The sequence below is a fragment of the Pygocentrus nattereri genome, chromosome 19 (assembly GCF_015220715.1).
Source record: "Pygocentrus nattereri isolate fPygNat1 chromosome 19, fPygNat1.pri, whole genome shotgun sequence".
NCBI lineage: Eukaryota > Metazoa > Chordata > Actinopteri > Characiformes > Serrasalmidae > Pygocentrus > Pygocentrus nattereri.
Genome location: NC_051229.1, coordinates 20,161,211 through 20,174,229, shown reverse-complemented (window position 1 = coordinate 20,174,229; position 13,019 = coordinate 20,161,211). Strand labels below are relative to the sequence as shown.

Genomic DNA, 13,019 nt, shown 5'->3' with positions numbered 1-13,019 from the left:
TGCTGGTTACATTTTCTGATTTAGACTATTAAACTACCCTACCGAGGCTGTCGTTAGTTTCCTATTTGCCAGCTTCATGTTCAAATTTACCAGTTCCACCTTAATAGATCGCAACAGGCCGATTCTGGCACTTGAGGCACTATAAACGCTGCACCATTTCAGGTGGAATGGGAAAATTTGAGACAAGAAGCTGACGAATAAGAAGCCGACCTCAGCTTCATAGTTTTAATGCTGGTAGATGTTTTAGATTAAGGCTGTGGGGCAGTCGTTCCCCAGAGCCGACAGCACATGACTGAGGTGTCCTTGAGCAAGACACCTAACCCCCAACTGCTCCCCGGGCGCTGCGGATTGGGCTGCCCACCGCTCCGGGCAAGTGTGCTCACTGCCCCCTAGTGTGTGTGTGCTCACTAGTGTGTATGTGGTGTTTCACTTCACGGATGGGTTAAATGCGGAGGTGAAAATTTCCCCGTTGTGGGACTAATAAGGGTCACAATCTTAATTAACTTAATCTTAAGGTGATTTATATTTTCAAAATGTCCCACCTGGAGTTTTATCTACCTATAAACATGTGCTACAGTAGGACATTTTGACAAGGAAGTGCAATTCGCCACAACACATTCTCTAAAGTAGAAGGTGAGGTGGAGGCCCTGACAGTGAATCAATTTGAAATGTCGTCCCATTTTGCAGGGATTTTCTTTCTGCATGTTTTGCAGACGGAGTGACCATTTTTAATCAAGTTTCCCTCTGCATTCTTACCAAAAGCAAAATACTCGGTCATCTTGGAAGGCTGTAAAAATCTCTGGAACAAGGTCATGAGGTTCTGCCATGTTTACAATGACACAAAACAAACCCACCTGCATCTGTGAGACTGTCGCCAACTCTGCTTAATGCTTGACAGTATTTAACGTGAGCTTTTCAAAGCATGGTAAATCAACCACAGTGTTAATGATAATGAAAATTTGAAATGGTAAGCATCTGGAATTTTACTGTAGTTTACCATGAAATCAGAAAGCATTTCATGACTACTTCTACTCAAGTGCATCAGTGAGGAAAGGAATCTACATTCTACTCTGTTAAACCGTAATACTTAATTACTTATTGCCTTTTGTGTTCCATTTTATTATATTACACTGGCGACCACATCTGTCCTGCTTTGTGTTTAGTCAAGCCTCTTATTTCACTTTAGTCCAATAATGCACTAAAAGAGAAGAACAGAGCCTCAGTGATCAAGTTCTTAAACTAATACTTCTGCACTTATACTCAATGTGCTTTTTTAAAGGTGCTTTTACTTTTACTTCAGCCTTTATTTCACAGCAACACTTTTACCTGGCAGTTAATGTTTGTCCATGTGTTAAGGTTTCATCTCTGTCAACAGTAAAACAAACACATGGTATAATAATTTGCTGCTGCTGTTTGCACCACAATTAGTGATGAGACAAAAAAAGAAAAAAACATTTGGGTTGTGGATGGGGAGATACTCGCAGTATGCCTTTCTGAATTTCATTCTGTTAATGCTTTCAATTATACATGCAATATCAGTATTTTGGTAGCTGATAACAAAACAACCTCATGACACTCCACAACGGAACATGGAATCCTTTTCGGCACTGCTGTATTAATGGAACCACGGCAGAGCTGAAGCGATCCTAAATCGCAGTACCCTTCCCAGACACAAAGATATTCATACTTCGAAAGGTCTTTTCTTTGTTTTACTTTAGGCTATATTCACGGTCATCTTCACATGGCTATTTCGCTTGCACTTTAGCAACCACTGGCGGCCTTGTGTCCTCCATTTTTACTGTACATCAATACAGCAAGGACTAAACTACTAGCCCACAAAGACAGCTTTGTATGGCCTGTCACATATTTACAATTTATTACTTAATATGGTTTGCAAATCATTTTTTAAAACTGGTCTGTGGTTTGTTTACCTCTGACAGGTAGACTTGCCTTACTCACCAGGCACTGCAGCTGGAAACCCAACAAATGCTATATAAAATGAACTTAAGGTGATGCTTACATTGTTAAAAGCAATAATAAAGCACTGCATGCAAGAGGAACCATTCAAACAAAAAGCTGATGCAGCTTGAATGCTGCGTGCTGGGCAGGCTTGGCTGTCATTAATCTATAACTAAATTAGGTATTTTTCCAACTTCAACTGACAGTTAATTCTGCTTCTGTTGATCTATTCAGGACACAGTGGCAGATACATAATTGTAATTATTAAACAAATCACTAAGAATGGACCAAATTAACCATTCACTTTAGCAATACTTCACTCAATGACACCATCACAATAAGAGTCCCACTTAATTGTACTATTAAAATGTTAGTTAACATGATTTAACTGAACATTAATATATATTTATTAAACTCAATGTATTTATTTTAGTACTACTACCAATAATTATTTGTGGTACTAATACTACTACAACAACAGCAACAACAACAACCAGTACTAGTATTAGTTGCATTATTATTATTAATAGTATTTTAATTATTAGTGGTACTAATACTACTACAACAACAGCAACAACAACAACAACCAGTACTAGTATTAGTTGCATTATTATTATTAATAGTATTTTGAGGGGAAGGAAGATATACTGCCTAAGATGCTCTTAAGTGAGTGTATATTTATTATTTTATGTCGTTAATATAAAACACTTTGTCCTATATTTAAGTTTACAACATTAGATAAAACGCTGGATGAAAAACTATGTAGTAATATATATGATATACTGTATAATACAAATGCTATATACACATAGCAACAGGAAACAGAATTGACCTGGGAATGGCAGACTTGTACCTTTCTTGAGCTGGATTCCGAGTCTCCGGCCGAACCTTTTACTGAAGCCTGGTGTGGGGGTGGAGCTTAAGACCCTCTGAGGGGAAGCGCCATGGCCTGAGGGGGGTTTACCCATGGAGCCGACTGGATGCTGTACGGGATCATTTCTTAACTGAGGCCTGGGTTGAGGAAGTCTGTGAGGGCTGGAGTCGAGATCAGCAGTGCCGACTGGCTCACTAGTGAGGGAGTCGGGGCTCAGGCGACCGAGGTTGGTGTGGTTCAGGGCAGGGTTTCGCTCGCTTTGGGAGATTTGCTCATATTCTGCTCTTTTTGCTGACGGCACAACATGGAAGAGAATCAGCGGAGAGCGCATTGCCTGACGGAACATGTTCTGAGCTCTGAGGAGAAAGACACACACAGAGAAACACAGAACAATGTACTGTAATATAACATGTTTGTACCAAACTTGAGTGTAATAAAGATTCAACAAAGTGATGAATGATGAAACGCTCCTCAAAATCTAAATGAGAACTATCAGAGAACTGTCTGGCCGTGGTCTAATATTCCGAAAGAACTGGGATTAGTCAACTCTACATGTACAAACTTACTGATAATAATTTTGAATTTAGTTTTGTTGGCAGACAACTTATATTTACAAGTGCTCATGAAAGTGTCTGAACAACCTATCAAGAGAATGCAAATTTGTAAATCAAGGCTAACCGAACAAGGGTTGCTTTATTTTATCACACTAAGACAATGTGACCGTTCAAGCAAAATTAATAGTGATTTATGAATTTATGAAAGCTACAGAATGTGGGAGGGATCAGCATTGTGACTGTCAAGGATAAAGTTTACTCAAGTTTTACCCAAGAACTGCCTAATTTATATCAAAAGGGTAGAAATCCTGTACACTATACTTGTAAACAAGTCACCAACTATTCATAAAAATACATCAAATACATTACTACTACTACTACTACTACTACTACTACTACTACTACTACTACTACTACTACTACTAACAATAATAATATTACACACAAAATGTGTACACACAAGTTCAACATAAACCTGATTAGAAAGCACTAAAGGATTTAAGCTGCTAGGACTTGAAGGGGAGTTTCACCAATTCTTCAAAATTTCTCTATAATTAAATTGCTAAGATGCAAACAACTTTATTCAGATTGGTTGGGTTAAAATACTCCATTCTAGGGTAACTTTGAGTCAATATTGTTCACAGGGGTGTTGAGAACCATATGTTCGAAGTGTTTAATGCCTTTAAAACCTCTCTCATGTTAAATTATTACATGAAACTATTATAAATACATGATGTCTGAAGCCTGAGACATTGTTTCATGCAAGATTTTTAAAATGCATTCATGGTAGAGAGGCAAAATTGTCCCAAATGAAAACCATCTTTACAACTGAATTTTGAAGAAAATTTGAAAAACTTCCCCATCAAATCCATGCTGCTGAGGTAGACACAAGAACGTGAAGCCAGAGAAGAGCAGGGGTGGACAAATAAAAAACATGTACTTCAGCTATACTTGTACTTTGTCCACTGCTGGAGATTACTGAATGAGGAGCTCTCTATAAACAAAGGATGCAGGTGAAGTATGGTGGATGGATGGATCGATTAGGGAAAGCAGAAAGCCTTTTTGTAATTCCCCTTTGGTCAAACAAGTAGAAGCAAGCTTAGTACTGCAAGGCACAGAGGCGCAGAGGCGTGGACTTTCATAGACAGAGTGAGCGGAAGACGTAGAGGGGAACAGACAGATGGAGTGAGAAAGAAATTTAGCCAGGTGAAAGATAAGACTAAGACAGCATGAGAGTTGCGGTCAGATAGCATTGTTCGCATCTTACTGTTCGAAGCGGACATTGCAGAGGTCTCCATTGTTAATGCGAATGATGCAGTCGTTCTCTTGAAACAAACCATGCTGCTGGGCCTTTCCTCCACGCTCTAACCGCTTCACCAACAAACCCAGCGTCCTGCAAGCAGCACACACAATTTCATATAAATATATATATATATATATATATATATATATATAGCACTTTCTATTGGGAGGTGACCGTCCCAAATCCTATGTGTAATGATTGTGTTAACTCTATCAGACCTAATATAATCAATGGCCAGGGTAGATATAATGCATGACAACGCTAGTCATAGTAAAATGGATGGACAGGCAGAAGTGGAGCTTTCTGTGTGCTCCACTGTTTTCTATCACTATAAAAGAAGCACAATGCTGTCTTTATTGTTGGATGCACTAAACATGCACACATTTAGAAAAAAATCAGTAAGTGATTATTACTGATTTGTTGCACTAGGGCAGGGGTCGATTTGATTGTGGTTTGATTTTTGTCTCAGAATGTGCTAATGTTTAGGCTAAAAATAAAATATAAATGATAATGCAGACCGTTTTAAGCTTTAGCTGAGCTACAGCCGCTTTTCTCTTATCTCCAGGAGGACACTTTCCCTCAAAAGTAGAACGGTTTCTTGTAAAATGTCTCACCGTTCGACTTTTTACAAGGCTTAAGTCTCATTCTCCAGCTTCTTGTTTGAATATTCCCGTTCCACCTTAAACTGTTCCTGAGGTGCCATAATATAGCTAACTGCATAGCTAACTGTTGTACCATTTAAAATTCAAGCAAGAAGCAGGTGAATGAGAAATTGACGTAAGCTTGGCAATTTTTTAGTGTCTGACATTTTCTTGTTGTGGAAATAACAAGTAAACAACCTGGAGAAATTAAGTGCAAATATGTATGTTCATCTCCAAATGATCAATATTCACTCCTCTGTGCTTTATTGTTAGTTACCAGCTAGAGGAGTCTGGTGTCTGTGTCTCTGTGTGACAAGCAGTCTGCGCACCAATATTATCAGGATTAAAGGCTGAATTAGCAGTTATGCATTAACTCCAGCATTTGAGACCATTTGTTGTTAAAACTGTGTTTGAACGATTAGCAGAGCTTCAACTTAATGCAAAAAGTTTTATTTTTTACCTAAAAATCGAATTTTGCTGTGAAGCCACAACAGGGCTAAAACCACATGTTGCCGATCCCTGCACTAGGACAACGATAAAAAGCCACTGAAGTGTGAAGTAAATTCCTATTTATGCATTTTCCTAATCAAATGGTAGTGTGTGACAAAGAAAATGAAAATCTATACATTTTCAGTACTTTCAGGGCTTCATTCTTTACACAGAAAATGAATGCAACAAAATCACTGAGATTACGTGATCAATGAAAAAGACCAGATGAAAAGGCAGAAATAGCTCTTTTTGTACTGTTGTAAAAGCTTAATTGGCATCATTCACAAGTTACAGGCTTTAATACACATTCACAGCAACAACTGCACACAAATGGCAGTTAAACAACTATTAAATATTGCCTAAATATCATTGTCATTATGGCAATAACAATCTGGCAAACTGGAGACCATCAAGAGCCTTCATTTGCTCATCTATTAAAAGACCTGCACAGACCTGCATGCCTTCTTTCCACTCAATCTCCATGAGCCCAGCCTCAGCGCTTGACAGGTTCAGCTATAAACCGTTTTCTGAATGCAGTAATAACCTCCCAGAGACTGAACTGAATCAAACTAAGTACTGCAGGGCCATAAAAAACCCCTTTGTCATCAGCCGATCTTTCTGCATCTTTTTAACTTTTACAGTGTTGTATTCTGAGGATAGGATCGTTGACCAATTGGAGGAATGGGAATAATAAATATATTTTAAAAAAAGCTTTCAGCAAGATTAGTTCAGCTGACGTTAACCGGGCTGCTCTTTAAATACACAATCAGGTCCGTTCTGTTTCACTGGCTGTGTCTGTTTAGTTTATAACACAGTTCATTTGAATGCAATTTAATCTACAGCACTGAGTAAACAGTCTCTGTATTACTGCACTGACATAAATAAACTAGAAAAGACTTACGGCATTTGAAATTCAGAGTTAGAAGGGCCATACATTAACAGTGCAGTAAGTTGGAATCTTAATATTAAACCGAGATTAGATGCAGTCACCGCATTTAAAGTTACTGATCATGATTCACTACCGTCCCCATCACTAAAGCAGCTTTTCAAAGAGCTCTCTTATAAGCCATCTGTGAAAATCTCTGGAAATGTAATGCAAGAACACAGGTAATGACTGAATTAATAGCAATGAGCTGTTTGGAAAGCATCTCTCTATGCATTCAATTAAATGATTAATTCTGAGCCAGTTTAATTTAAAATCCCAAAACAACTTCAGACACCCAAAATAAAAGAGTTCAGCTTAAAGCTCCAGGAACTATTCTCTTATTAATCTTAAGACTTTGAGACTAATAGTCATATACAGTTAACCAAACGATGATCAAAATAAGTTGACACATCCTTCACTGACAACAAACTTAAATGCCTTAAACACGTTGGAAATATAAAACACAACGGGCCATTACTTTTGCACAGGCCACATTCCCCCCCCCCCACCAACATGTTAAATAAATAAATATGGTACACATCACCATACAGTGTGATGGGCTTCTAACGCTACATTCTTTAGACATCACAGCCCTTGACAATGTGTTTATCCTACAAATTCCTACAGTGATAACATTTAAAATATTCCTTATTCTGCAGTCCTAATTAAAACATATGCAAACAGACATCCTTAGAGCTTTTTTCCCCATTTCACTCATTAACTGCAGTAGACACCTCAAACCTTAAACTTAAACCAACAAACCTCCCTTACTGTATTGCAGTTTAACTCCTGTAACATAATATTTATGTGCACAGCTATATGAATGAACATTTTTACAAATGCTTATATTCTGTAATACTGTACATAAGTTATTATATCATATGTCTACTCAGACACTGCAAACATGTACATATTCACTTCCTTAAACTCCTGGTTCTCTAATTTCTTATATATATATATATATACACACACACACACACACACACACATTTTATTTATTGCTTAGTTTTAAATGTTTTATTTTCTTTTGAATATTTATTGATAGTCTGAGAACTCATTTGATCTGTCCAGTATGTTACATGTGATGCGTTCATTTCATGAACACATTAACATACATAAATTCTCTAATTGTTTTATGTGTTCCTCCTGCACATTGTGTGTACGAGAGTGTGTGACTGAGTGCAGTCAGAGAGACCTGAAAGACGTGGTGAGTAGTGTGTGTGTGTGTGTGTGTGTGTGTGTGTGTGTGTGTGTGTGTGTGTGTACACATGCTGCATATGGCCCCACATCATATGGTACTGATCACCATCTGCTACAGATGTTCTCACACACACACGCGCGCACACACACACACAATCAACTACATCAACTATAACCACACACAGATTTGTACTTATTTGTAGGTAAAGTTAGGGTGATATGTTTATGTATGACACAGATCATTATACTGAATTGGATCCAAGTCACAGCTGAAAATCCATTTTGGACTGACTTGGATTTCAGACTTTTGAGTGACCCTTTACCTTAATTATGTTTATTTTATCAAATCAAATTATGGAACACTCCCTTTTGTTACTAACAACAAATCACTACCAAAACTTTACCAAGTGGTTCAGTAGTGACCATTTTAGCAATTTAGGAACTCAAAAATGCCAGCCAGTACTAGGACTTCCAAATACAGCTTTGCACGGCTGCACACATAAAATCACAATATTTCTCTTTAAAACACAAAAAAGTTTACTTAATTACAGAAAATTTGAGTGTCGATAAAAAGACAATTTCATATTTTGGGACATATTTACTTCAAGATAATGAATACTTAAACAACCACTTGCTCTAAAATGCAGGAGTGTGGCTAAAATAAGGCTTCACAGTATGGACTAAAACTGTAAAAACGTTCTGTAGTGCATAAACAAAGCTAATGCTCTGACTAATCTGAAACTTTCCATCTCAATTTAAAAGACAAAAGGTCTTTAAAAATAAACAATTATTATTATGATAAAGAAATACATATATAAAAAAGTATTACTTTCCAAAGTTGAAATTTTAGGAGTTATGGTTTGAGATAGTGTCCTCCAAACAGAAAGTACCCTATAAATGATTCTTTTGTATACATTTTCAATTAATGCCTTGGGTTATAATACAGTACACGTATATTACACAATCACAATCACACAACCACACACAAACATAAGAAATAAACTAATTATTAATTATTGAAGTATTATTACTTGCCACCTATTTACTATGAAAACCTATTTGATCAGAAGGATTTGGTCACTTCTTTTTAAATATGACTCATTCCAGATATGAATTGTATAATAAGTTTATTCACAGTGCTATAAAGTATTCTCAATTATTGTAGTCATTTATAGTTCTGATTAAAAAATCTTAATTTCATTCCTAAATTTACAGCTGCCTACAGATTTTCAACAGAAACGATGTTACATTATTCAAACCACTGATTCCAAACTTTTGACTTTGTTGATCCTCACATCATTGGGTTTGTTTTCTTCTGAAAACGTACACACAGACACCAGTGATTACCTGCGATCACGGCCGCTGAAAGGCACAACATGGATACCCAGAGGCCCTCCATCATTAGACACCTCCACCAGCTTCACTATATCACTGAGAGAGAAACACATACACACACAACATTCACATAAAAATCCAGTAATGTACCAGCAATTCAACACCAAATGCACAGGAGAACAATCAGAAAGAGAAAAATCAAAAGCATAAAGACACAAAAACAACATTAACATCAAACAAACTAATACATGCAGCAACAGAGAAAAAAAGGCACTGTTTCTGATTTCAGGCTGATGTAATATAATTTTAAAAACTTCATAAATTTGCTTTTCATCATTTCTACAGGCCCAATCATTAAATGTTCATACATTGTAAACTACAGCTAGTGTTTTCTAATGTAGTCAAAAATAAAGGAAAACATGCAGATTTATAGATTTTTTGTGGACATTTTCTTATTATGGCAACAATGTGCACATAATAAATCTTACTTCCTGTAGAATTAATAAAGAGTTTCAGAAGTCTATGCTAACTGCATCGTGTTTACTGAGAATTCATGATCTCTGAATCTGTAAATCTCTATGAATGAATTCCCAAATGATTCTCATTTGTAAACTCAGACAGTTACAGAACCACAGAAAACTGCAGCAGTCTTTGAAGAGAGTGAAGCAGTTATTATTTACAAACTGCATCCTACAAGAAGGAAGACAAGATAGCAGCAGCAACAACAGCAGCAGCATGATTCATTACCTGCAGATCAAGCTGAGGCCAGGAACAGGGAGATTAAAAACAAACAGCACAGAGTGAGCACAATACAGATGCTTACAATAGGGGTTAAGCGTAGACCGGCGGTGCACGCATGTGCGTTAGAGCGAGAGACTTACTCTAGTGACCTCACTCCCACGTGCTCTAAACTGGTGTCCGCTCGGCCTACTGGATCAATCCGTCCAATGTCCTCCTCTTCGCGTGCCTCTTCCTGAAACCACAAAAACTGCATTACCCACAATTACTCCAGTGGTCACACTTCACATAGCTAATTAAAAACATGTTAACCTCACTTACACCTCCTAGTTTCCTATAGCATGTACACATCAAACATCTTACTTTCTATATTGCGAGTTCTCACTTGTAGATCACAAGCAGGGAATTTCTGACAAGACTTCAACGATATTTCATTATGGTTTTAATTTGATTTAACAATGTACTGCAGTGACATGTTTTTGTCACTGTTTAACATCAACAACTCAAAGAAAGTCAGAATTACAGACTCAAACCTGTCAGCACAGAATGTAACCTGACTGTAAATGTATTTATTTGGGACTATGGCACTAATCTATGTTTTGCATGCAGTTAAACTACCATACTCTTCTAAACTTGTCATATTTTGTGTCGTGGATTCCTGTTTGTTTTCACTGTGCAATAATCAGACACTATGAATTATTGCATTTATGTTCTTAGTGGAGCTAAAGAGTTCTACATAACTTAGTGTATTGCAAGTAGAGCTGAACTAGAGAGGAGATGCAAGGGGATGCAAATAAATAAACAAACAAATAAATAAAAGACAAAACCAAACCCTTGTAAAATGACCATCCCTCCTTTCAATCCAAGTTTAGACCTCTTAAGATGTCTAGTATCAGTATTTACTTTGCATACATAGTATGTGAGGTTTCCTGACTACAGGAATTGTGGAATGCTGAACATAATTTGCGCACCCCCGCCATCCGATGGATATCAGGTTGAAAATGCTCATTTCCAATCCTTAAAAAAATATAGTAAGATCTATGGACTACCTTTTAACCAGCAACAATCAGTGAAGGATATCTGGAGTTAATAAAACTAAAAAAAGGTTATAATAATCTGTTATTGTTAAGTATTTCTTTAAACAGAAGAAAAAAAGAATATAGAAATGTGGCAAGGCCAGCTGCTCTGCCAGAGGTAAACTGCTGCAGTGTTGCTAACATTACCATTATGTGTTAACACCATGCCTGCTATTGCAGCTGTTGTTGGTAATTGCAGCAAGGAGTTTTATTAGAGGCAATAAAATGCTGATTAAAAAACAAACATGTCGAGGTATTGATAAATTATCTAGCAATGCATTTAATAAGCAGTGCTGAGTAGCTTAAGTCTTACTCCCTTCCTGAGATTGGAAGACGGCTACATTAGAAAGCTACGCAATTTGCAAGAAACCACAAAACAGCTCGAAGTCTGAAAGGGGATGACCAGTGTGTGGTCAGTCAAGTCTGATTTATTTTTTGCCCCTCCACTCGACCACCGAGTGCAACAGATATAAATGTACAGACATGACTTCCAAATCTACACTTATATTTCAAGTTTTCAGGTGATTATAACTGTGTTAATGGTAATGAACACTGACAAAGTATTTTTATATACAGTACTTTTTAAATGAACAAAGTTAATCTAGATTTTTGTGTTCACAACGTGAGCAAACTTTAGAAGGGACTCCTTTGTAGCAGTGATTAGGTCTCAAACCACTTCTTGTTCACAGCACAACTCCTTTAGAACTTATACTCCCTTGTATAAAGCTACATCATGGGCTGTATTCTTTACCATTTAACAAATCTAATTGGCTGAACCACATTCAAAGCCACAGAGAAATACTCAAATAGAGCCAAGCTATTAAAATATTATGGTTTATTGGTTCATGGAATCATTTTTGATGGAAATGATTTTACTGGACTTTATTTATTATGGACTGTATTTTGTCATAGTGTATGTTCTTATGCTGTATAATATATTGTCACAGTTTGTAAACCAGAAAGCCACTTGAGGCCATGCATTAATGAGTTCACCACTGATGACAGTTTAACGTCGAATTATGTTAGAGCATCACCCTTTACCCAAAATAAAAAACACTGCAACATACAGCCTCTTGAGGTTTATTGCTTTAATATACCAACACTTCTGTCTATTCGCAAGATCACACAAACTTGCAGCCATCCGCTTGTTCTGGAAGACACTGGCTGTATTTAAGGCTTTAAGCCCTAATGTTTTGTGCAAGCACGTGCAAGGATAGACCGCAGGGGAGCTTGAGCTCCTGCTCCTTTTGTCCTCATGCTGCCCTCTGGGTTGGTGTGCATAACTTTTATATTGTCTACACAGTTCTTCAAGATCCCTTCCAGCTAGATGAGGCTCACCCTTGCTGGGGGAATAGAGCTCATAGTTCAGCTTTGGTTCTATGAAACTTAGTGCTCTTGGGCACCCCCTCTGCTGCAGTACTGACCACCTGTGCTTCTCCTCAGCAACACATCACCACAGTGCTGGAGATCGCACCAATGAATACTGCTAATATCTTTAAGAAAGTGTCACATGCCATAATATAGTAATACAGAAAAACAAGCAAAACAATGTCAGCAACACAGTGTTGATAACCTGCTATTAAAGGCTCTTAAAGTCTTCCCTTTTGCGATCCACATTACACTTTGGTGATTTAATGCACTGAAGACAGCTATTCCACTTCTTTATGCCTGTTTTCTCTCTCAATCACTTACAATTACATATGCTGTTTTTGTTACTATGCCTTTAAGACTGATATATGCAAAATGAGCTGTTTTGATTGGCTGCCCAGTATTGTGCTTGCTTCAAAAAGCAGTCTGGGCTGAAACACTCTTTATAATTTCAGCCTGAATGGGCGGGGCTAACATATCATAAGCTGAATAGGTTCATGTGTGTAAATGCTTTGTATTTCGTGACATCATGCAAACAATGAAATCAAAACAGGCTG

At 37.3% G+C, this 13,019-nt stretch overlaps 1 protein-coding gene across 4 annotated transcripts in view; it reads right to left on the bottom strand.

The window, feature by feature from the left end:
* The window catches only part of pard3ab (par-3 family cell polarity regulator alpha, b), a 197,267-nt gene that overhangs the window by 119,316 nt on the left and 64,932 nt on the right, over nt 1–13,019 (bottom strand). For all 4 annotated transcript variants that reach the window (XM_017718490.2, XM_017718492.2, XM_017718491.2 and 1 more), the window contains 4 exons: nt 10,162–10,253; nt 9,293–9,376; nt 4,655–4,780; nt 2,813–3,189 (listed from right to left, as the gene is read on the bottom strand). In XM_017718490.2, the coding sequence (XP_017573979.1) occupies nt 2,813–3,189; nt 4,655–4,780; nt 9,293–9,376; nt 10,162–10,253 (679 nt within the window). The remainder of the gene's footprint in view (nt 1–2,812; nt 3,190–4,654; nt 4,781–9,292; nt 9,377–10,161; nt 10,254–13,019) is intronic.